The sequence below is a fragment of the Populus nigra genome, chromosome 6, assembly GCF_951802175.1.
Source record: "Populus nigra chromosome 6, ddPopNigr1.1, whole genome shotgun sequence".
In the NCBI taxonomy this organism is placed as follows: domain Eukaryota; kingdom Viridiplantae; phylum Streptophyta; class Magnoliopsida; order Malpighiales; family Salicaceae; genus Populus; species Populus nigra.
The window spans coordinates 4,514,289-4,540,007 of record NC_084857.1 but is presented as its reverse complement, the minus strand read 5'-3'; the positions used below and the strand labels follow the sequence as shown (position 1 = coordinate 4,540,007).

Below are 25,719 nucleotides of genomic sequence, written 5' to 3'. Positions count from 1 at the left end.
CACCCTCCAAAAATAGACAAGCAGACGAAAAAGAGACCAAATTCGGATAGAAAAGGACCCTCTCAGTTGTTGAAAACGAAAGACGTCACTGTTCCTTAATCTGTGTTTTCTTGACTCGCAGAGAAATCAAAACGACATTAAAGAAAGAGACTTCATCAGAAAAAACAAATATCAAATAACGTCTCCCTCTCAAATTTCAGTCTATACGACGTTGTCGTTTCATTCACGTTCCTGTATTCCATTTTGTTGTTGATTAAAAGTCGCGGGGTTTCCTTATGAAGCAAATCGATTAGGGTTTTGGAATTGCAGGTGAAATTATTATAATTATCTAAAAGCATTTTTTTTTAGTATTTGTTCATAAATGCTTTGTTTTTATTCACAAAAAGTTACTCGTTTCTTTGCCTCTTGTTGGTTGTGTAGAAAATAAAGGGAAAAACAACAAAAAACGAAATTGTGAAACCAGGGTTTCTTTTGTGTTAAATGGATTTAGAATTTCTTCTTTGTTTGAAACTAGAGAAAGTTAAGAAGAAAAATGTTTTAGTTAATTTATTTCTTAGATTTTATATTTAAAGTGTTGTTAACTGTGAAACCTAACTGAAGTAAGATTTCAAAACTTAGATTATTTATTTCATGGATTTGCCTTCTTGTGATAGTTGAAACCTCGATTTTTAATTTATTTATTTCTCAGATCTTTTGACATTTAAAGTTGCCAGGATTCCATTCGTGTACTTGCTTAGGCCAAAAAAGGAACAAGACGAGACATTGAATCAGATCGTAATTTATACTGTAATTTTAGTTTTCATTCTGTGTTTTTTTGGTAATTAATTAACTACTTGGATAACTAAGTTAAGTACATCCATAATTGCTTCTTGTTGTTTCATGAATGTTGTCTTTAATTTTTGACCGAGTAGATGTTTAAAAATGAAATGCACTGTCAATTGCTAAGGAGAATAGGGAATTGGATGATTTTCTTGCAACTTTAGTGTCCTGATGTCCTGTAATTTTGTGGTATTTCAGGTTAGTGATGTCTCATAGATCACACGAAAGGGACATAAGAGAGTCCGAGTTTTACGAGTATGAAGAAAGGCATTATGAAGATTTGAAGAAGGAAAGAATTAGAGTGAGAGTTTCAGGTTCAGTTTACAAATGCCCCTATTGTCACGGGAGAGATTACCATCTCAGGGAGCTTCTCCAGCATGCTTCTGATCTTGGTAGAGGATCAAGAAGAGGGACTCTAAAAGAGGAAGCTCAACACCTAGCTCTTGCAAGGTATATTCGGAGGCATCTTGATGTGAAGGATAGATCAGAGTCCTCCTCGAAAAGGTTCAAAACTGAACCTCCTGCCGTATATGACCATAATGAGGAGCAGCTATTTGTGCACTCTGCCAAAAGGCCCAAAACTGAATCTCTTGCTGAACATGATCATGATAAAGAGCAGTTGTTCATCCCCTCTGCCAAAAGGCCCAAAACTGAATGTCATGCTGTGCATGATCATGATAAAGAGCAGCTGCTTGTTTGGCCCTGGATGGGGGTTCTTGCCAATATACAAACCGAGATGAAGGATGGACGTCGTGTTGGGGAAAGTGGCTCAAAACTCAGGGATGAATTAGCTAGAAAAGGTTTTAATCCTGTTAGGGTGCATCCTTTATGGGGCCGATATGGTCATTCAGGATTTGCCATTGTAGAGTTCAAGAAAGACTGGGATGGCTTCAGTAATGCCATTATGTTTGAAAAGGATTTTGATTCGAATCATCGTGGAAAGAAGGAATATACTGAAACTCCAGTGAGGGATCGAGGACAGAGGTTATATGGATGGATTGCCCAAGAGGATGACTATAAAGCCAGTGGTCTTGTAGGAGATCATCTCAGAAAGAATGGGGATTTAAAAAGTGTTGATGGGAAACAAGCCGAGGACCGAAGGAAGGATGCCAAACTTGTTTCCAACTTGAAAAGCACCTTAGAGAGGAAACATGACCACCTTAGAGAAATGGAGAGCAGATATAAAGAGACTAGTGCATCTTTGAACAAGGTGATGGATCAAAAGGAAGCCATGGAGAAGTCATATAATGAAGGTACGTCTCAGTTATGGAAGTTTACCAGAAGGGTTTGAAGATACCTTAAATGGGATTTTACTTCAAATTATTCAGATTTCCGGTGATATTTTCTGAGAAAGTTTATCCTCTGTTTCTTTGTGAAATTTTTGTGATTAGAAATAAGAAAAATGCAGCAGAATGAACATGATCATTTTGAGGAGATTTCTGTTGAGCATGAGAAGGTCACGCGGCTACTACTAGCTCAGAGAGAAGAATTGAAGCAGCGCGAGAAGCAACTGCAGCGACGTGAGGTGCAGAATGAAAATGATCGACTGAAACTTCATCACGAGAAGAAAATGGTAACATACCTTGCCTTTCTTAAAGCTGCCAATTTCTTAGTATGCTGGGGCTTTCTGCAAAATGACTAAAATTGATAGATCTAGCCTCAGTTTTTTAATTTTTTTTTTATTGAATTTTGAATTTTGTTTCTCAGCCCGTTAATCCATATTTAAATTATCTAACATTGATCAAGGTAAGGAAGTTTGTGATGTTCTAGCAGATATTACAATTTTGGAAGGCAAAAGCCAAAGCTACCAATTTGAACATCTCTCCAAGTCTACCTCTGGTTGTGGGTTTTTCCCCTACCAATGGGGCTCCTACTCTCACCACCACCTTGGGAATTGTCTACGGGGCGTTTATTTAGGCTACAATTAGATCCAGTTGTACCCAAACTTTTCTGGTTCACCCCAGCATTCCCTACTTGCCCTACTGGATTACTTCTTGAATATTTGATTTGAATTCAACTTCAACCAGATGCTCCAAAGCCCTTGTTGCATTCGGTAATGTTTGGATATGTTGAAGGGTACCAGAAACTGGTGTATATGCAACTCAATGCATCAGTTTATGAATTCTATCTCTTACTTTTTTCTGTTGTTATATGTTGATGGACTACTGTCGTGCATCAGCTGTTGTAATGGTGGTGGTTTTGGTTTATTTGGATACTTTTGGCAGTAGTCCTAGATATTGTTAAAAAATAAATTGTGAACCTTGTCTTATCCTTCGTACAGAATGAGAGAGCAACCTTGGAGCAGAAAAGGGCAGATGAAAGTGTGTTGAGGTTGGCAGAAGAACAAAAGGTACATGAATTCATCTCCTTGAACTAAAATATTTGAATAGAACAGTAAAATATTTCCAGCTGGAGAAATAATGGAATTTTTTGGCAAATGGCCAACGCAGAGGGAAAAGGAGAAACTGCACAAGAAAATTTTTGATCTGGAAAAGAAGCTTGATGCTAAACAAGCACTGGAGTTGGAGATAGAGTGCATGAAGAATTCTTTACAAATTATGAAACACATGGGAGAGGATGAAGACCTTGATGTCAAGAAAAAAATGGATACAGTTCGAGAAGAATTGAAAGAGAAGGAGGAAGAACTGGATGGATTGGAGCAACTTAATCAAGCCCTTATCATCAAGGAGCGCAAAACTAATGATGAATTGCAGGATGCTCGCAAAGAGTTAATAAGTGCAAGTACCATAAACCATTCTACTCTTCATTATAAAACTTTGAATGTGTTTTGTTTAAGATATTAACTAAGTGTATTTGAAGTGAGCTAATTTAGAGGTTAAATTTCTGTGATTTTATTGCTGTTCATCTTACTCATGTTGTAATGTCTGTGGTATTTGATGAAAGCCTAATTTCCTCACTCCACAGTACTTGGGGCAATGGACAACCCGTGCTTTTATTGGTGTTAAGAGAATGGGAGATCTTGATGGCAAACCATTTCATGAGGCAAGCAAGATAAAATTTTTAGATGAAGAAGCTGATGAGAAAGCACTTGAGTTGTGTTCACTATGGGAAGATCGTCTTCGAGATCCGAGCTGGCATCCATTCAAGGTCATCCTTGACAAGGAAGGGAATAGTAAGGTATGCAATGCCCAATTCAAACAGAATGGTAAAAATGTTTAATAATATAAATAAAAGTAGATGTTGTGTTAGATTGAGACCTGCCTACATAGAATTTTGTATAGGCTCACTAGTATGAAATGCCAATAGATTACTCTAATTGCCTTCTCAGTCTTGTTTCTTTTCCTGATTATAAACATACATATTTTGTTACTCCTGCCTGACTAGGTAGAACTTTACACAGTCGCACAAACCTTGAAATGTGAATAAATCGTGGTAGCTGCCCTTGTGAACTTGAAACTACCCTGCTTTTGTTCCTGGTTATACTTTTCTTAACTGAAGCTTGTCATTCCTGAACCACGATGTTACTACAAACACACAACTTAATAATTCTCAATGTGATGAGGATGTAACTCCTTGAAGATTGCAAGAACTGCTAGCTGATTTTTTCCTTCCTTTTTCTTTGTTAACAGCCCATTTAATTGGTATCTGTGTATTTGGTTCGGGCAATAGGTTACTTTATTCGAGCCAAGGGTGGCTAGTCTTTCTACAAACTTTGTTACCAATTTTCTCTTACAACTTGTTTTTCTTTTCCATTTCTTTTATTATAATTCTCAATAAACATTTTTTTATCCCCTCTCACCCCCACCCCTTTTTGTTCTCACTTGCTAGAGAGTCCATCCATGTTTCAGGATTATTTCATCGATTTATCACTGGTTTGTCCTTCTCCTTATTTGGAACAAATTTTGTGCCGATTAAATTCAACCAGTGCATTGGCACAGTTAATTGAGCTGAATTCTATACTGAATTCATGACTGGAATAAACATAATCTGGTATAGTTAAACTAAATATCGAAAGTGTCATGTCTTTTGTTTTACTTATTTCATTATAAAAGACAAAATGTTAACTTATTGGTAGGATGGTAGGATAGAACATTGAGGCGGCAAGTCTCCACAAACCAGACTTGAATGGGTGAATTTGTGGAGTTGCTGAATTCAGCCACTTCAAATTTTGAATTCAATTTCATGGCTATTCTCTCCTTCCAAGCATAAGAACTGGTCAATAGTGAATTTTATGATTTCACAATTCTTAAACAAGCTGTGATCTTATCAAATTGTTTGTCAATTTGGCTTGGTAGGAAATAATCAACGAAGATGATGAAAATTTGAGAAGTTTGAAGAGTGAATTTGGTGATGAAGTTTTTAATGCTGTGGTAACAGCATTAAAGGAAATGAACGAGTATAACCCAAGTGGTAGGTACGTAATAAAAGAGCTATGGAATTTCAAAGAGGAAAGGAAGGCAACACTGAGTGAGGGAGTGATGCACATATTAAAGCAGTGGAGACAGCTTAAGAGAAGGAAAACCTGAGGTATGTATTATCACCTTTTACCAGAAAACATAAAAATGAAATTTGCAGTTCGAGTGAATGCGTTATTTTTTCTATTGTTTTTTTATCACTATCATCAAGAACAATGATAAACCTAGCAATTTTGCTTAATGGTTGGAGGAATTCAGAGATATAATTTGCCCTTCGTGATTGGCTGCTTGCTAATATGTCATTCTTGTTGGATATGCATAACTATCATTTCTATATATATAGATGTCTTGATGTTGCATGCTTTCATTTTGTATAGGAATTAACATACATTGGATGTGTATAAATGTAAAGAAGAGACCATGCCAATAAGCTAATGCATGTACCAGTGCCTAGGAGGGTTCAATTTTTAGCATGCATGGTGTGAATAGGAATTGTTGAACCTTCCTAGTTCCTAGGCACAAAAAGGCTTGGTCGTACATGAAAGGATTGGATAGCATTAGTGTAGCTCTTCTTGCTCTAGACATCACCTGGTCTCTTCTCTCTCTTTCTCTCTCGTGCAGACTTGCATTTTATGTCAAATAAGCTACTCCATTGCAGTTCTGAAAAAGAAAACCGTGGCTTTTTGTCAGAATTACAGCCAGAAAGCACTCTTTTGTCAGGCATTTGGCCCTGTCAGAATTCACCGGGTTTTTGGTGTATTTTGGAATGCAGATGTGTATGCAGGATTCGCGGGTCTCCGCATTTTGGTGTATTTTGGAATGCAGATGTGTATGCAGTCACCCTTGAACTTGTACGTGATACATAGTTGATGTTCAATATGTCTATTACTTCATTGGGAATCTGGGATCTTGGCATTGTTAAGATTTTAGTGAAGCATACAGGTTTTTGAAAACTACTTTGTGTGATCAAATATCTTGGATTTCTTTCTTGTAAGCCATCTGGATGTGCTGGAAATGTGTGAGCTGATGTTTTTAAAAAATGACAATTCTGATGGTTAATATCTGGTTTCCAACAGTAAGACAGCTCCGATAGCTGTAATTATGAACGGCATCAGTCTCGGCTTTAACTCATTGCAGGGAAAATATCATCGGAGGGAAGGTGAGGCTGCAGGAATAAGGGAATGATTGGACCATCTATAACATCTGTGACATGCTATAAATATGGTTGAATTTGGGTTAAAACATTGACACGTGGCTTATTAACGAAACATAAAAGCAATCACTGAAGTTTGGAGTAGGAAAATGACTATTTTGTCATTTCAATAAAAATCATTAAACTTGATATTAAGAGTAATATAGTTTTTTTTTATCAAGATTTATTTTGTCAGTCGTTTTCACTAAATTATTATTAAAAGCAAAAAAATTTAAATTGATATTTACGAGTATTTTTTGTATTTTTACTTTTTAAAATACAATAAAATAATTTAATTATTCTTAAAAACAAAAGTTTTTGAACTTGTGTACAAGTTTTTTTTTATACATTTATAATCAAATTGATTAAGGGTAATTTGATATTTTATTAAATATAAAATATTATTTAACAAACAAGTAATGTGTGTATTATACGGCCGACATGTGGGATATGCCTGGGTCTTTTGGGCTGCGGGTGATGGGGAATGTAGCTTTCAAACATTGGTTTCTAAAACAGTGTCTGAATTGTTGTGGTTGCCTCTCCGTTTCGGCGACGCGACGTGATTATTTTATTATGTTTTTTTAATTTTTATATTTCACTATTTAAATTTTTAATACAATACTTTAATTTGTTTTTTTCTTTGAATCTGCTTTTATTTTTTTTAATTATTATTTATTTTATCTAGATAATTTATAAAATTGTTATTTTATTTTTAATTTTTTTATTTGTATTCTTTAGATTGCTATTTATTTTATTTGAAATAATTTTTAAAATTAATTTATTTTTATGATGTCATCCTTTTTTATTTTTTTTTCCTATTAGATTTGATCGTTATTCTTTTAATTGTTAATTTTTTTTATTTTAAAAAATTTTTTAAATTGATTTTTTTTATTAATTTCATATTTCAACATTGAAATGATAGGGAATTGAGTTTCTTAATTAAGTCTGAATCTAGAATTTTATGAGTTCTTAATTTGAGATATTAACCTAGGTTTCAGAGATTTGCTCAGGTTTTTTAATTAAATATTTTAAACTGATATATTTTTTTAAATTTAATTTATATGCTTATTATTAAGTATTATTATCCAAAAAAAAATATAATTAATAAAATACAAATATCTTATTCGTTGAGTTAAATCAATTAAAATAATCTAGTGATTAAGACTGAATCCGATTGAAGTTTTATAAGAAATTTTAATATAATTTATGTGAAAATTATAATGATCCGAAATAAGCTCGTGGTGGCTAGCTGGAGGTTTTCGAAAAACGACGGATCAGCCACCTTAAGTATTCAGATAACTCCAAGACGGTGGTGGGTTTTTTTTCCCACCCAATACCTTCTCGGCATATCTTTCTTTTTTATCCCCAAATTCCTCTTCTCGTTTTATTCGTCCAGATAAGCATTTACTATACATGGCTTGGCAACATGCTGATTGGGAATCAATGGCTAGATGTCAGCCCAGGACCTCCCTTTCACAGGGTGTTTCTAGTTACAGTGAAACTTCATTTTTCTTTTATTTTTTGAGATGAATATAGTGAGATTTATATAAATACAAAATAGATAAAAAGATTAAGACAAGATTCCAGTCCTGGTTGCAGCCCGAGGGATCCAACAACATTGCTTGCATAAAGCAGACACAATTTCCTCTGGATCCAACTTTGCTTGCAGAGAAAGAAATGCGGCCATTAGAACTCGAGTCTCGAAAACAAACCCACGTGGATCAAGATAAAAAAAAAAAAGAAAAAAAAAAAGAAAGACCAGCAGAGTCTGTCCGTTCGATTCCAGCAATACATTCTCTACAATGCACTGATGAGACAGAAGGAAAGGCTCTCTTCTTTCTCAGAGCCGTGATTTTGAGACGAGAAGTTCAATATAAGTTTTCTCAGGTATATATGGAACTTAAATTTGAATAAAGTATATTAATGAAAAAATAAACTTCTTTTAATCAACACACCTTCTACTTGGAATTGAATATATGCTTTACATTACCACCACTAACTATCTAGGTGGTTTTATAGTAAAAATTTGAGATTAAAAAATTTATTTTTTCTGTGGTTTTAAATTCAAGCCCTGTAATTGTTCATATGATGATCACTTGCATAGTCATTAATTTCAGAGTTTATAGAATTAATCGAGATACCCACAAACTGGTTCGGACACCATATTAAATTAAAAAAAAATCCTGCCAGCGCTATGTGTAAAAGTAAAGAATCATAATATATATATATATATATTACTAAATATAAAAATATATTCAAGTTATTTCGAGTTGATCAAATTTAAAAAACATCAACCTGTCGTCAGATCAGTAAATTTTTTTTAAATTTATTATCGTATATAATATTCATTTTATTTTATTTTGATAATTATGTTGGTAAGTAATGCAAATATTTTTTATTAGCCGGTTTTTTTTAACAGCCCGGTCAAGGCTATGAGCTCCATGGTTTGGGTAAAGGGCAGGGTGTTGATATCATATGAGCACAGTTTCCCAAGACGACAGCCCCGACGAATTTGCAGGCCTCTTTCAATTACCGATGTACCAGAATTTGGTCTCTCCGGAGGAGGTAATGAAACAGCTGAGGGATCTTTTCGATACATAGAGAGGCGCCTTGTTCCGTGCATCGTGATGAATTTTAACACTTGAAAAAACAAAGTAATGTCGTCAAGTACAAGCTACCTTTGCACCACCGACGTCGACACGTAGTTAAGTACTATTAGCAAAATTAGCAATCAATTCGGGGGGGGAAAAAACGCAAGCAAAATATCCGAGTAGTAAATTACATAAAAACCGCTGTTTATCCCTGAAAATACCGTCTTCAGCTGCTACCCCTGCTCAAAACCCTAACGCCATCTTCTCTTTCGCCAATCACTCACGCAGGGACAGAGACTGCAAGAAAAATCTCCACACACACAAAATCCCCAATTCGACCAATAAAGCAATCATGGCGACGCACTCACCAAATCTGGAGTGTCGCATGTACGAATCGCGATACCCAGAGGTGGACATGGCAGTTATGATTCAAGTGAAAAACATCGCCGACATGGGTGCCTATGTGTCTTTACTCGAGTACAACAACATCGAGGGTATGATCTTATTCTCGGAGCTTTCTCGCCGTCGGATTCGGAGTGTTAGTAGCTTGATTAAGGTTGGCCGCATCGAGCCTGTCATGGTCTTGCGTGTTGATAAAGAGAAGGGGTATATTGATTTGAGTAAGAGAAGGGTCAGTGAGGAGGATATTCAGACTTGCGAAGAGAGGTATAATAAGAGCAAGCTTGTTCACTCTATCATGAGACATGTCGCTGAAACTCTGGGTATTGATTTGGAGGTATTTTTTTTAGTTTTAGGGTTTTGGTGGTTAATTGTGTGGCCTTTTGTGTTATTTTGAGTTCAGTTGAGTGAAATTCTAGGCAGTCAGTTAGTATAATGCGCTCTTATGTATATAACGTTCGGTATCTGTCCGGATTTGGTTTTTTTCCCGATGTAATTGGAGGTTAATTTTTTGAAATTTGAATTGTTAGAGTTTCTGTTTATTGAAATTAAGGGATTGTTATGCTATATTTGTGCCTTTTTTTCATATAATAATTCTGTATTGTGTAAAGAAATTGAATGGGGTTTTATTATGTCTTTGTATGATGGTTTCTTGTTTCTGGTTGTGTTTTATTGTCTGAAGACCACGAAGTGTTTTGATGTGTTACTTTTTAAGAAAGCAGCAAATGTGTTTCCACATTGGCTGTAGTGCAAGGTTGCTTCTGGTTGATATTACATGAGGGAAATTTATTGGTGGTTGAACATAATTGAACCATTAGTATCATGGCTGTGGACATGTAAAAGCATTTGAAGCTCTCAGTTTGATTTGAGCATATCCTATTCAGATGCTCCTGTAATGTCTTGTTATTGTTCATTAACATGCCTCTTTTCCAGAGTTCCTTTGAGTTCGTCATGGCCTGAGATAACAGTGTTGTCATGTTCAAGAATATGAATGCTTTCAAATAGCGTTTGCCAAACTAAAACCAGTACATATTGCAGGAACTGTATGTCAATATTGGCTGGCCTCTGTACAGGAAATACGGACATGCTTTTGAGGTGAGAATTTGGAGCTCTTCATTTTGGAGATTTTTCCTTTTAGACATGTTATGCACTTCTCAAGGAATTGACATGCAGGCATTCAAAATCATGGTGAATGACCCTGATTCAGTTTTGGATCCCCTCACTCGTGAAGTCAAAGAAACTGGCCCTGATGGACAGGAGGTAACCATTGTTTGGTGAAGTCTTTGACACATTCTTTCTGTTGATTACAGAGATTTCATTCAAAGTGCAGGTAACCAAGGTAGTGCCTGCTGTGTCAGAGGAAATCAAAGAAGCTTTGATTAGGAATATCAGGAGAAGAATGACCCCACAGCCACTGAAGATAAGGGCTGATATTGAGATGAAATGTTTCCAGTTTGATGGTGTTCTCCACATTAAGGTCCAATTCACGTTCTTAGCTTTGCCTTCTTTTCCTGTGAACAGTGTTCGTGCACTTGACCATGTTTACTGTGGGTAGAATTTCTAGTTTCATGATGCTATTCTATATTACAAAAGCTACCTTTTGACTTTGCAGGATGCAATGCGGAAAGCTGAGGCCGCTGGAAATGCAGACTGCCCTGTGAAAATTAAACTGGTTGCCCCTCCACTTTATGTTCTCACCACACAAACCCTAGACAAGGTTAGCCTTATTCTGAGATTTATCTTGGGATGAAATAGAGAGCCTTGCATGATTATAGATTTAATTATTTTTTTTATTATGTAGGCTGTTGTGAAATTCCATGTACAAGTCCTAACTCCCAAGTGACTGCTAGTGTCATGCATAGAGAGAATGCTAATTGTAGTAATGCTCATGTCTAAATGCTGAATCTCTTTGCTTATATGTTCTTTGATGCTTTATTCAACATAGAATTGCAGTCTGAGATCTAATCAATTATACAATGATGTGCTAACACATGATGGAGGATGTAAATATGTACTCAAACTCCCCTGCTCTTGGGGTGACAGCAATACTTGCGCCCCTCGCCCATTTCCCCTTTCTTTTTAATTGCCTGGTAGGGGGTGATTAGCCAGCCTCATAAAGTTCAAGGCAGTTCATTTTCAGATTTTGAAATTGCCTATGTTGTGATTTGTTCAAGATAGCGAGTTGTCATTGGCATGGTAAATCAGCCTGCTGGGAAAAAAAGAAAAAGAAAAAAGAACTCTGACCTTCTAGTATTTTTATCTTGTACTGTCGCTTGATTTGAATTGAACTGTTTACTGAACTTTTTGTTGGGGCCAGAATGTTAAATGGGCTTGTTGATGATTAGCTGTTTTACACACCAGCATTCTGATTCCTATGATTTGTTATCAATCTAGAATTGAAGGCCCTGTCAACTTTTTTTTTTTTAAATGACTTGGAGACAATTATGGGATACTGTCATTATTGTGTATTTGTATGGTGCTGATGAAATACTCTGATTTCTACTGGCCCGTGCAGGATCAAGGAATATCAATTCTCACCCAAGCAATTGCTGCATGCACTGAAGCAATAGAGGCGCAGAAAGGGAAACTTGTTGTGAAGGAGCCACCGAGAGCAGTATGTGTCAATTTTTTCATCTGCTCAAGGGTTTTTATTTGTTTTGAACACTTGATGAAGCTGGAATTCATCTCAGAATTTTTGGTGTCAGCCCATAAGGGCTTCTTTTTGGACAATTTATTTACTTCATTTATAACTTGCTTTCCATTCTGGGCTTCTCTGACTTGGTATATTGTGGTTTAGGTGAGCGAACGAGATGATAAATTGCTTACCGAGCACATGCTTAAGTTGCGGAATGCCAATGAAGAGATCAGTGGCGATGAAGATAGTGAAGAAGAAGAAGATACGGGGTTGGGAGATGCTGATGTGGAGAACGCAGTAGGTATAATGGAGTGAAAAAGGCAGCGGAAACTGCTACTTTTTGTTTGGAAAATCATTTCCCCAATTTTTTGGACAAGGTTTTGGGGGAATTGTATTGATGAGTTCTTTTAACCAATTTACTCAATCATTGAGCAGATTTTAGGTGAGGATACATAACTGCCTGTTTATTTAACTGCTGAACAATTTGCTATTCTCTGTCGTCTTTCTCGGGTGTTATATCTTTTGCTCTGTTACACACGAATGGCACTTGGATCGGGGCCTATATATATATATATATATATATATATATATATATAAATGTTTTTGTTTAAGCTGCATATTCTGAACAATGTTGATGGTCTCACAAGCTCCGCCATTCTTTTTCTCGTAATCTTCCATTTAAGTGAAAAACTTGGCTAGCAGAATTAGCGGGGATGATCTTAGAAAAAATAATAATGATGAAGGTAGAGAAGGGTGTAAAATACGACTGTCATTTATAGATTGGAAGGCTGGTTTTGTGCGTGTTAAATGGGTGTTCTTGTTTGTTTTTTCTTTTTTCTTTTTTCTTTTATTTAAAACCCAAGCCTTTGCCCGTGTGTTTTTTGAAATCCATCTTTGAAGATGGATGGTGTTTCTTAAAATAGTTTCCCATTAAATTAAATTGAAATGAATTTTATTTAGATTTTTTATTTATTTTTAATACCAGCTTATTCAAATCATTAAAAAATATTAAAAAAATATTAAATTAATATTTTTCAAATAAAAACTCTTTAAAAAAATATCTAAAAATAAAAACAAATGCAACGCCAACACTCTTTAAAGCAAATGTGTTTACCATATATAGATTTTCAAAAAGACAAGTGCTTGTTTTCGTAAGTGGGATATTTCACTTTATTTGTTTGATAGAAAGTATTTTTTTAAAAAAAAAGTGAATTCCTGAAACATGTATTATTTTTTGATGTTTGGTAGTGTAATGAAAAATAAGTTGGAAAACACTTTCTAGTGTTTGGTTATGTCATGAAAAATGAGCTGGAAAATAATTTATTAATTTTTTATTTTTTTAAGTTTATTGAAATAATAAATAACAAATCTTACAAATTAAAAAGTTGAATGAGAATGAAATTGAAAAAAAAAATAATCTTATAAATTATCTCAAATAAAATAAATAGTAATCAAAATAATAGAGATCAAATCTAAAAATTAAAAAATTTGAAAGATGAAGAAATTAAAATAATAATAATTAACATTTCATAAATTATTTTAAATACAATAAGTAACAATCAAAATAACAATGATTAAATTTGATAGATAAAATATTTCAATTAAAAAATGATAAGAGAAAAACAAATAACAATTATAAAAATGAGGACCAAAGTTAATATAAAAAATAAATTCTAAAGGATGAAATTGAAAAATAAATATTTAAAACAAAATATATATAGTAATGAAAAGTTTGAGGACTAAATTTGATATAATCAGCAAATAATATGATATTTTTAAATTTTTCACAACTTCCATAAAGTGTTTTCCACTTAAAATAAAAGGAACTAAAAAAAAAAAATTACTTTCCTGAAAACCAAGTTAAAATTTTTTTTAACTAAAAAATATTTTCTATTTATAAATTTTTCTAATAACAAACTAACACATAAAATTTTTAAAAATAATTCTTGAAAACCACTTTCCACTAACAAACATACATGAAACAACATTCTAAACTTCTCCGGTTATCTAGAAATGGGAAAAATGGAAAACATGCTTTCCCAGGAAAATAGTTTTCATTTTTAATTTTAATTAGTACTAGCTTGTAACCCGCATTATGGATAAGATTTTAATTTAATTTCTAAGAAGGTATCAGCATTACATGTGTGTTTTTAGGTATTATGATTTTTTTTTAAATCAACAAATGAAAATATATTATTTATGATTGATAAAATAAATTAAAAAAATATATATAACCTGATAAATAAAAAAGAATTGTTAATATTAATTGATTCATTGTTCTTATTGCTTAAAAAACCTACAATAAAAAGTGAGATTTTTTTTTAAAAAGCACGTACGAATGTTTCTAATTTCAAAAATATTTTCAGCCAATAATGTCTCTGAACTGTTTTTAAACGAAAGTGAAAATGTTAATTTCATATAGAAACCAGAACGGGTATTCACAACCATGTGAAAGGACCGTATAAAAGTTTGTACTGAAATGACTAACTATATATAATTAGTTCGTCTTGAAAATGTAGAGTGTTTCTTCTCTCCTGGTTCCAAGTAACTTAGTTATGGAATATACTTTATTTTTCCTCTACCAACTTGTATATTAATTAAGCTAAATCCTTTTTTATAATTTTTAAAATACATTTTAATACTAGTTTGATACATTTAAAAGAATAAAATTTCGTAGGTATGGATCTTAAATTTGAACAAAATATATTAGCTAAAAACACATGTATAAACATGAAAAAAATCAAATTAAAAAACCTATATCAATGTAAATTTAACATGAAATTATTGAAATATCAGAGTTTAATTATAAATATTTTTTTAAAATATTACACATTAAGAAGGAGAAAGAGGAATTAAAAAAGTATAATGTAATAACAAAAAACACGGATAAAAAAAACTCGAAACTAGCTAACCCATATCTATCTCTAAAAAAGAAACAAATTCGTATTTGTTCTTATTTTTTAATAAAATAAAATTATCTCAAACACTTAGTTAATATTAAAAGGCTAAATTTCTCGATCATGGTTTTATTGATAACAAAGTTTTCATTAGTGGTATTTCCTAAATTAATATCAAATATTTAACAAAGAGGGATATTTTTATCTAGATTCTAACTTCTTCTTCTTTTTCAATGTTATGATAAATTTTCATTACGTTGGATTCTTTAATTCAGTTTTTTTTTAATTTACAAATAAATCTTTTTTTCATTTTTTTCATGGAATGATCTTGTTAATCAATCCATTGATTTCTAACATATATCACAAATAGAAAGGTATCCATAAAAAGAAATGTATAAGAACAAAATTCATAAGAAAAACAAAAAATATAAGTGTAAATTAAAGTCTTTTGTAGTAAAAGATTTCAGACCTTTTATCTCGCATGGGCGTGGACATTGACAAAAGAATTACAACTAAGAAACATTTAAATTCAGTTTTTTCTTTGTCCAATACGCATGCTGTCACGTGAAAGTTTTCGAAATCTATTTTTATTTAATTATATATGATAATTAAAATAAATATTCATAAAAAATAAATTAACGGTTAAAATCCAGTAGGAAAAATGTAGTGAAAACTATCTCTTCACACACACACATATATATTTTAAAAAATTCCCTTTCCTTATTTATGTATTTTTTATGAAAAAATATTTTTTATTAAAAATATTATTTTTTCAAATAAAAACATGTCATGATCGTGAAAGTAATTTTAAATAAAAAATAAAAAATCATTAATAAATTATTTTTAAGCATTTTTTTAATAAATATAAAATTAATAAAATTAAATATAAAAAATTATATGATAAAAATTAACAAATAGACATCCTATTTTTATTGAATATTAATACGAAATGTTTTATTTTTTTCATATTAGATTAATATATAATTAATTATATCTAATTTAAAAGTTCAGGGTTATTATTTTTTTTTAAAAAACCAAGAATATTAATACGAAATTTTTTATTTTTTTCATATTAGATTAATATATAATTAATTATATCTAATTTAAAAGTTCAGGGTTATTATTTGTTTTTTTTAAAAAAACCAAGAATGTTAGTGTATGGGAGGACAAACCCCACTCCTGGTCCAAAAGAGAACCCCATGCATGCATGGGCTTGAAAGGCAAGGCATGCGTGAAGGCTTTCTCTCTTTTTTTGCCCGTACTCCTAGCCCGAAAAAAATTCTCAGGCATGCATGGGCATGGCCATGAAAGGCAAGGCATGTGTGTTTAGCTTTCTTTATCTTTTTTTTTTTTTTTTAATGGGTAGGCTACACCTTTTTTATTAATAAATTAGACGAAAATCATGGCACTAGAGAGAAGAAATCGCGTATCAATCAATTTTGAGTGATGAATTTGTCATTTGTGTATTTGTATTATATACGATAACATACACAACTTTTTATTTTATTCGATTAAACCATATACACAAATTGTAATCCAAGAAACTACGAATATAAAATATTATAAAGGGCAGACCTTGGAAATTTTCTCTTACAAAGTTTATTTACTAAAAGTAACTCTTGAAAATGCCTTTTAGCACATAATTGAAAATGACCAGGTAACTGATCAATAGAAACAAATTACATGTAACTATTGTCTTTGTGTTGCTGCAGTTCTCGCTAGAGGGGTGGATCTATTGGTTATACGAGGATGATTTTTTTGGCCATTGATGGTTTATAATTCCACCATAGATCACTTGCCTTTAAAACCAGGTTCGAGCAAGTGTCTGCCATCATTTCATACTTGGGGCGGGTTTTCTTTTCTCCTTTTGTAAAAAGGTCAGCGATTGCCCCAGAATCGTTAGAGGAACTTTTAGCCCCTTTAACCCTTTTGTAACCTTGCTCCTCGTAAGGTGATCTTGATTGAATGCCATCTTCTCTCTGTCTCCGACACAAAATCTCTGGATCTCGATCCTTGCTAGTTGCTTAAACCCTTTCTCTCCCAAAAGCCCACAAAAAGAAAGCATATGGCGATGATATCTGTTCAAAATCTGGTTAAAGAAAGAAAATACCCTTTCATCTTCGCTCTTGCTATCTTACTCGTTTCCGCCACTATCTTCTTCTTATACTCAACCAATCTTCAATCTCTCACATTCTCTCTCGGAGATCTCCAAAAATCTAACCCCACTACCTCAAAACCTTCTCAAAACGCCACCATCTCACCTGACACCACCCAAAAAGTCGATGATGCCAACGATAATACCAAGAGCGATGATAGTAATGATTCCAATTCATCAAAAGATTATGAAAAAAATAATACTACTATTACTAATATTGATAATAATGATCATAATAATTTACTAATAGTTGATTTGAAGATAAAATGGGTGGCGTGTAAAGGACCGGCGGCAGTGGATTATATACCGTGTTTGGACAATTCCCAAGCTATAAAAGAGCTGAAATCAAGAAGGCATATGGAGCATAGAGAGAGGCATTGCCCGCAACCAAGTCCAAGGTGTTTGGTGCCTCTTCCTAATGGTTATAAAGTGCCAGTTCCGTGGCCGAAAAGCAGGGACATGGTGAGATTATTTTGATTAATTCTTTTTGGTAAGATTTTGGTTTTAGTTAGTTTTCTTCCTTTTTATTTCAGGTTTTAGTTGTTGGGCAAAATCTGGAAGCTTAATTTTAAGTGAGCTACCCAAATTTTTTGTATTGTTTTAGGGGTGAGGGATGAGATTTGATATTTTTTTTCCCTAAGGATGTATTATGGTGGAATGGGATTGAAGTTAATTATCCAAAAAAAAAGAAGAAAATAATAATAATAGTAATAATGAACGAACGAATGAATGAATGAAGAGAAGGGTGTAAAATGCTACTACCATTTATAGATTGGATGCCCATATATGGGTTTTGTGCGTGTGTTAAATGGGCGTTCCTTGTTTTTTTCATTTTTGATTCAAGGGTTTACTTAACAAGTAAGCCAAAATGAATTCTACATTATATTTTGTTTGGATAATCCAATTTAGTTATTTTCCCCTTTTTTCTGTTTTCCAGATTTGGTATGATAACGTTCCACACCCTAAGCTTGTCGAATACAAGAAGGATCAACATTGGGTGATTAAGAAGGGGGATTTTCTTGTTTTCCCTGGTGGTGGTACCCAATTCAAGGATGGGGTTACTAACTACATCAATTTCATTGAAAAGGTGGGATGAATTGACTTAATTTTATTCTTATTTCTTAAATATGGTTGGTTTGTGACAGGCTACTCATTAGTTATGCCTGGGAAAGGCAATCGCCAATGTGTCATTGGATATTGATATGGATTGTAATTTGTGTGTTTGGGTGAGTAATTGGTGGATGATTCTATGATTCTTGTAATGTGCAGACTTTGCCAAGTATTGAGTGGGGGAGGCACACTAGGGTAATTTTAGATGTTGGTTGTGGCGTTGCCAGCTTTGGTGGCTATTTGCTGGACAAAGATGTTATTACCATGTCATTTGCCCCAAAGGATGAACATGAAGCTCAGATTCAGTTTGCTCTGGAGCGGGGAATTCCTGCTACTCTTTCTGTCATTGGCACACAAAAGTTGACATTTCCAGATAATGCTTTTGATCTGATTCATTGTGCTCGATGCAGGGTTCATTGGGATGCAGATGGTATTAGTGTTATATGTATTAAGTTTGAACTTCTTGTCTCTTATGAATAATCTTTTGAATTGTTCTCTCCTCTTTATCAGCCTAGCTGGGAGTTGACGTATTTGTGATGCTGTTCATTAAATTTCAGGAGGGAAACCACTAATGGAACTCAACAGAATTCTCAGACCTGGGGGTTTCTTTGTGTGGTCTGCTACTCCAGTATATCGTGATGATGACAGAGATCGCAATGTTTGGAATTGTAAGCTGATAGTTGTCTCTGTGCTTGTATTTCTTACTCTTTCCCCCCCCAACCACATCCTCTTTAAATCCATTTTTTCTCTATACACTAATTATCTCCCTCCTCGTGACTCGATAGAGGGCAACAATCTCCTTCATGTTGCGTATTTATATCCATTTTATTGCAAAATCATCAGAATCAGCCGTGGAATTAATAATGACTATTTTAAGTTGATCTAAATTGGAAGTTTATCTTGCATGTCTGGTTCAGCTATGGTAGCTTTGACAAAATCTATATGCTGGAAGGTTGTGGCCAAGACTGTTGATTCATCAGGAATCGGACTTGTAATATATCAGAAGCCTGTCTCATCTTCCTGCTATGAAAAACGCCAAGAAAGCAATCCTCCTCTTTGTGAGCAGCAGGATGAGAAGAATGCTCCATGGTATTCTTTGTGAAAATATCATCTCCTACAGGAAATTGTGATGTTTATGTTTTGTTTAGCCAACTGGCTTTTGGTCTGTCTAGTTGTTGTGTGTGTAAGAAAAAGTAATTTTTGCCCCTTATGACTTTTCTTCTTTCATTTTTTTCAAAAATTTTTTTCGGTCTGATAGGTATGTACCTCTCAGTGGATGTCTTCCTAGACTTCCAGTTGATAGCATGGGTAACCTGGTTGGCTGGCCAACACAATGGCCTGATAGAATTAGCAGTAAGCCACCAAGCCTGACAACCCTGTCAGATGCTGAAGAGATGTTCATCGAGGACACCAAACATTGGGCATCTCTTGTATCTGATGTTTATCTGGATGGCCCTGCTATAAACTGGTCGAGTGTGCGGAATATAATGGATATGAATGCTGGCTATGGAGGGTAAGATTTTTAAACTTTACAAAGCACTTGGGACTGATTTGTATTATTTGTTAGGTTTTATTGTTCGGCTGTTATCTTAGGTCTCTCCTTTTCTTTAGTTTCTCTCTTTAGTTGTCCACATAGAGCAGTGTCTAGGCTATGGATGTTAAATTTGCTAGTAGATTTTAATGTCGTTATCTAATTTGGATCCATCTCTCTTTCTCAACTTCTTTTCCCATTTCCATAAGTCTAGAGTTTCTACCTTTAAAAAAGCAAATCAAGACAGCAAACACTTGAATGTTATTTAATCAAATATACACGTGCTCATGTGCACTCCCACACTTAATTTGGAAAGGAAAAAAAATGCACTATTGCCCAATGAGTTGTGGTAACATTTTTCTTGGACTACTTAATTGCATGACTGCTTGATCACACCCTGCAATTGTAGCTTGCTGTGCTATTGAGATTTTTGTTCTTACAGATTTGCAGCAGCCCTCATTGACCTTCCTTACTGGGTGATGAATGTTGTCCCCACACACATGGAAGATACTCTGCCCATTATTTTTGACAGAGGGCTGATTGGAATCTATCATGACTGGTGTGAGTCTTTGAATACCTATCCGAGAACGTATGATCTATTGCACGCCAGCTTTCTCTTCAGAAATCTAACTCAAAGGTGCTGTATCATTTCTTGTTTTTAAAGCTTGCTCATTATACTCTGATTTATGGTTGTTTTCTGGTTTGGATGTTGCATAAAAAAAATGAGCGAAATATGAGACAAATCGGTGCTTTGGCAACCATGTTGTCAATGAACTTCTAGGATTACTCTCTTTGTGGCTGCTGTGTTGAATTTACTCTGCAATTTTTCAGATGTGATATTATAGATGTAGCTGTGGAGATGGATCGCATCTTGCGACCTGGTGGATATATTTTGGTTCAAGACACAATGGAGATGATTAACAAGCTAAATTCAGTACTGCGTTCGATGCAGTGGTCAACGAGCCTCTATCAAGGACAGTTTCTCGTTGGTAACAAAGGGTTTTGGCGTCCCAAATAATGGTGAAATAGTGGGCAGAGTTCGTGATTCAACATGTGATATCAATTGGGATTAAAAAAATACATGGTCTTGTTATCGAGCTATTAAAGAATTTTGATGAAAATATTCTTGAGAGCTGTTTGATTACTGCAACCAGAAGATCGCCCCTCTTTTGGTGGTGTAAATCTTTATAGCGCATCTTATATGAACAAAAAGAGATCAGAGCGGTTGATTCAATTACTGAAAATTGTGTGGTTATCCTGCCACTGTGTAAAAGTTTAATTGTATAAAAACGTACACGATCTCTTAGTCGTTTGAAGTTGCTACAGTGCTGATATCAACAGACAGACGCCTGTATCCAGTTTGTTTGAATATAGCAGCTGCTTTTTATTATTTTCTTCAAACTTGTTAGTTAGCATGTATTGGCAGTCATTTTGCTATTGACGCCTAATTTTTGTTTTGTCCCCGAACCACATAACGATGCATGGCCATGCAATGAAGCGTCGCCAAGCCACAATAAAATCTGTTAGCAGGGATATGAATATGCGCGCGCTATTTGTCTCGCGCCGCCATCCCAGCATCCCTGTGGTTATGCTTCACAGGGAACGTAGCTGTTCTGTTTCAGATGCGTACACATACTCAAAACCGAATCCTGGCGGTTAGCCATCATAGAAGATGACAAGCTTCAAGAAAGATTTAACAAACTGAACTTTTTTCTTTTCTCTAACTCCTCTACAATCCATGTCTAATATTTACTTGGCGGGCATTACCATAGATTTAGCATTCGTCGGCAGCTAATCTACCCACTTTTAACACAACAAAGTGAGAACTAGAAAACCACACTTTAAAGCTTCTTGGAGAGCGAACTCAATCAGATCGTACTGAAAATCAGAAGCAAACCAAAGCAAACTATCAATCTGCATCAATTTGGCACTGGCTTCTTGTTGACACAGCTTAATGTACGCCACATGCAAGCCTGTATCACATTCTTTATAATTGAGTTGAGTTCCTGTAGCTCTGGAATCCTGACAACAGGCGCAAGTTCAATGAAACTTCATATATGGATGCCCGTCTCTTGGCATTATCAAAGTAGTCAGTAGATGGTTTTCCCCTATCTTTCTTAATATTTTTTTCTGTCCAGTTTTTTTTCCAAATCTCAGGCAAGTAGGACATCCCTTTTCATCGCTGAGTGGGAATCTTCAAAAGGCAGATTAACTAAATTAAATTATGAAGCAAATTAGTTAATTTATTGCTTTCATTGCTGATTGATTTCCAAGCAGATTAGTTCATTGGATCACATCTCCCATCTACACAATCATCTCACTTCTAATCTCTAATCTCTAAAGACGACAACTTCAGTTATACTCGTACATAAACAATTTTTACATTATTTCACAACCAGCACCTTCTTTCCTAGTTTATTTGTTTAATCTTACTGGTGAATATAACAATTCTAACAGGAAACCACCTAAGGTATCCCTGTACAATAATCAGAGCGTAAAAACCGGAATATCGTCTTTAAGTTGTAAAGTAAGACCAAGACACTTGGAAATCCACAAAATCATCTCTGAAATGAAGTCACAGAAATCACAGAGAGTGACAAAGCATAATAGCTAATCTAGTGTTTGCAGCAATATTATAGCTCTAAAATTGGAGAGCGCTTTATAGGCAGCAGAGGTTTCAAAAGCTACCAGTCAGCACTGTATGTTCAGAATCACACATCCAGGAACACTCAAAGAGAAACAAGATTGTTTTGAACTGAAACTTTGCAATGAAATTGAGATCAGAAATTTCTATTAACGAACAGACGGACATGTACAACTGCAGAAATGAAAGATTATTTTGAATTTCAAAACAAGTGAAACAAACATTAGAATCAACAGAGTCAAATTACATTACTTAACAGATGGACAGACATTGGCAGAATCGTCTTTGATGAGTGTTCCGTTCAATGCTGCAACAGTCCTGACATAGCAACCAAACTCATCCCTGCAAACGTAAGTTTGATTAGTCATAACTTCACCTGAAAGAACAGAATGATCCTTAACCTCCATCCAACCATTAGAAACCTGTTTGTTATTAACATGGCTCGACAACTTCCCAATTCTTATCCTCTCATTCACTTCATGGGTAACATTAGTAACAAGAATATAAGTATCGTTCTTCAGTCCAGGAAGAGTCACAGTAATCACTTTGAGAGGATACTTTGTCCTAACAATAACACGACTAACCAATCCACCCACATCATTCAACACTTTCGCTTCTCTTCTCACCTTGATACTCTGTTTAACAGCCTTATAAGATCCATTCTCTCTGAACCTTATCGAGCTCCTAAGCCTAACCTCCTGCGTAATTCTAGTAGTCAAATTCCCTGAACTCGACTTAACCCACCCCTCCAATCGTGTAAACTTCTCTGCCTTAATCTCAAACGATCCATCAAGTGATTGAAACCCTTCCCTACGACTTATTTCCGACGCAGGATTAATATTCACAACATTCTTAGCTTCAACAACCGTGGAAGCTGTGTCCAACCAAACGTGCAAATTAGCATCAACAAGCCAATACTCAATCCCATCCGTAACTCCAATACCAAAAACATGATCTTTCCCGTCTAAAAGCATCCCTAAAAAGGGCGTCAAATCAAAATCATACGAAGGTAAATTAAAAGCACCGATCGCTACAACCGGTTCCCAAAACAAAGGATTAATCCCTCCGGTAAAGATAACCGGAAATGGCATTTCTGATCCCACTAATTTCCCATCAATTGTAACAAAGACCTCCCTAAACGCGCCATTACCCCGCGGAGTGCTCAGATTATTCATTCTAATGTAAGAATTCGACGGATTCGAATACCAAAACTCGTCATTCCCATGAAACGACACATATAATTCCAAAACGACTTTCCGTGTATTCAACGGAAATCTAACCTTCTCAAATTTAACATCCAATTCACTCTCTATTATAAACCAATAACCCTTTGTGCTATCGGATGCTGAAATCGGAATTATCAAATCAGCTGGTGGATCATACATGCTCTTGTCTCCAAACAAGGGTGATTGTAAAACTGGGGCAATCAGATTTTGATTTATACCGGTCAAAGGAACCTTGACTGCGTTATCTTTGTAGAAGTAGAGAGTGACATTAACATGGTAAACGCCGGTGTAGATATCGTTAACGATGTTTTCGAGCATGAGAGTGAAGTTGAGGTAGTTTTGTACGAGGAGAGAGGAGTACTTGGTGATGTCTTTCCGAACATTCCAGAAGATACCGTGTTCTTCGGGTTCAGCGGTGCTGGTGCGGAGGAGCTCGGAGCCACCGAGCCATAAGGCGGAGACGCGATCGTATTGGTCACCTTTGGATTTGACGTGGAATTCGAGGGTAACGTGGGACCAAGGAGGGGGGCAGTCGAGTGGTGGGTAGTATGGGGTGGAGAAAGGAGGTTTGTTGATTGTATTGGCAAATGAATGGTTGATGGTTTGGAGCACGCATGATGGGGTCAAACGATCGCCCGGTAGAGGATGGGTGAGTTCGAAGTATTCTTTAGGTTCGGGTTCGGGTTCGGGTTCGGGTGAGAGCGATGGTGAGCGAGGTGGCGAGGATGGCTTGAAAAAGTGATCTGGTGAAGTAGAGCGAGCGAGGGGAAGGGACGCGGCCACGACGAGGAGGAGAAACAAAGTGGGAGAGGGGTGCATTTTTTAGGTTTCCTTCTATTTTGGGTGGCGACGAGGACTGAGGAGAGAGATGGTTAGTTATGTGATGTGAAGCCAGTCTCTGTTGACTTAAAAAAGATCTTGAAATTACTGCCCTCGATTTTATTTTTATTTTTTTGTTCAGTAAACTTGTCGCTTGCTGAAACCAAAGGACACGAGGTAGGGACCCTCCTTTGTTGTTCCTCGTTATACCACCTAACTTCATAATACATAGAAGATCAAGTCCACTCAATTCTTTCTCTTTCTCTTTCTTTTTCCTTGGATAATAACTCGTTCAATGATCACTTCTGTCTCACAGAAATCTCCATGTTTCCCTTTTGTCAATTTCACCAAAAGTTTATCTTGTTTCTTTTGTCACGGATATAAGAACTCGTCACTGGAAAAAGCCGACTCCGAGAAAGGATATAGAAAAACATGGCAGCGACTGGGATTGTAAGCAAAATATCGTCATTGAAAACCAATTATACTCTAAAATAAACACCAACCAATCTGACGCTTCAAACATTCACCCTAGGTCGTCGGCAAAAAAGATCCACTTGGTAGATTGATTAAAGGTTAGATATAGATATATATATATCTGGAGAAATCTTTAATGTAGTGGAAATGAGTTGAAGGAAAGGAGAGTAGATGCGAGGCCAGTGATGTAAACTGTAAAGATCCAGTTGAAGGAAAGGAGAGTGTGTTTCTATATGCGAGGTACATAAGAATTATGACATAAAAACTCTAAATGGACGCCATGTACATGTATGGAAAGCTAGGAAATTTCCTTCTCCTATAACAGTAGGAAAGCATATTGTCTTTTCCCTTTTTAGTGATTTTTTATGCATTCAAACTAGATTCATCATCTTGCTTGTTCAATCTATAATAGGAAGGTGGACTATCACCATAGGATTTTTGAAATTTTTGATTTTGCTTATCGTGATTTTGAGTCTATTTGCTTTTGTATTTTAAAAATATTTTTTTTAAATTAAATTTTTATATTTTATTTTGCTTCAAATTATTTTTTTGCTTGATCAATCTATTTTGTCTGTTACTATTTCAAAGTATTTCTAAGCAAAAAATATTTTGTAAAATAATCGTTACTATATAATCAAACATCTTCTTCACTTGATTACAAATGTTGTCTCCAAAGATAGCGACATGTATAAATATTGTCGTGATGGAACAACAAACTTGACACACAATTCGTGCCCATGGATTTTTAATGATGGAAAAAAGCTTAATCTCTTCTCTTTTTTTTTTTAAAAAAAAATATAAGGCATCTTGAGTTAGTTTACATATACTAGACTAAGTCTTTGCAGCCTAAA

General features: G+C 34.8%; 4 protein-coding genes across 11 annotated transcripts; 3 read left to right on the top strand and 1 right to left on the bottom strand.

The window, feature by feature from the left end:
- The first annotated feature begins 30 nt into the window (after positions 1-30).
- On the top strand, positions 31-6,254 carry LOC133697643 (protein INVOLVED IN DE NOVO 2-like). 8 transcript variants are annotated; one of them, XR_009842904.1, is made up of 9 exons: positions 36-309; positions 1,018-2,072; positions 2,211-2,392; positions 3,101-3,169; positions 3,270-3,557; positions 3,745-3,957; positions 5,076-5,307; positions 5,854-5,919; positions 5,968-6,254. XR_009842904.1 is itself a non-coding variant. In XM_062120350.1 (9 exons), exons 2-7 carry the CDS (start codon positions 1,025-1,027, stop codon positions 5,304-5,306), a joined length of 2,031 nt encoding a protein of 676 aa, XP_061976334.1. In that variant the 5' UTR covers positions 36-309; positions 1,018-1,024; the 3' UTR covers position 5,307; positions 5,886-5,919; positions 5,968-6,254. The 8 variants fall into 8 exon arrangements, 7 of the variants coding, with proteins under 7 accessions (XP_061976335.1, XP_061976334.1, XP_061976332.1 ...); XM_062120350.1 differs by having other exon boundaries at positions 5,886-5,919; XM_062120348.1 differs by lacking the exon at positions 5,854-5,919.
- A 2,855-nt stretch (positions 6,255-9,109) lies between these two features.
- LOC133697942 (eukaryotic translation initiation factor 2 subunit alpha homolog) lies at positions 9,110-12,528 on the top strand. The gene is made up of 7 exons (XM_062120779.1): positions 9,110-9,714; positions 10,416-10,472; positions 10,551-10,637; positions 10,708-10,854; positions 10,990-11,094; positions 11,893-11,991; positions 12,175-12,528. The coding sequence occupies exons 1-7, from the start codon at positions 9,331-9,333 to the stop codon at positions 12,325-12,327; spliced, it is 1,032 nt and encodes a 343-aa protein (XP_061976763.1). The 5' UTR covers positions 9,110-9,330; the 3' UTR covers positions 12,328-12,528.
- A 4,050-nt stretch (positions 12,529-16,578) lies between these two features.
- On the top strand, positions 16,579-21,100 carry LOC133697514 (probable methyltransferase PMT23). The gene is made up of 8 exons (XM_062120127.1): positions 16,579-17,526; positions 18,002-18,151; positions 18,334-18,604; positions 18,732-18,842; positions 19,092-19,263; positions 19,433-19,687; positions 20,148-20,342; positions 20,537-21,100. The coding sequence occupies exons 1-8, from the start codon at positions 16,975-16,977 to the stop codon at positions 20,721-20,723; spliced, it is 1,893 nt and encodes a 630-aa protein (XP_061976111.1). The 5' UTR covers positions 16,579-16,974; the 3' UTR covers positions 20,724-21,100.
- A 1,367-nt stretch (positions 21,101-22,467) lies between these two features.
- On the bottom strand, positions 22,468-24,470 carry LOC133697645 (peptide-N4-(N-acetyl-beta-glucosaminyl)asparagine amidase A-like). Its single transcript, XM_062120353.1, has one exon. It carries the CDS (start codon positions 24,392-24,394, stop codon positions 22,598-22,600), a length of 1,797 nt encoding a protein of 598 aa, XP_061976337.1. The 5' UTR covers positions 24,395-24,470; the 3' UTR covers positions 22,468-22,597.
- Positions 24,471-25,719: the final 1,249 nt, after the last annotated feature.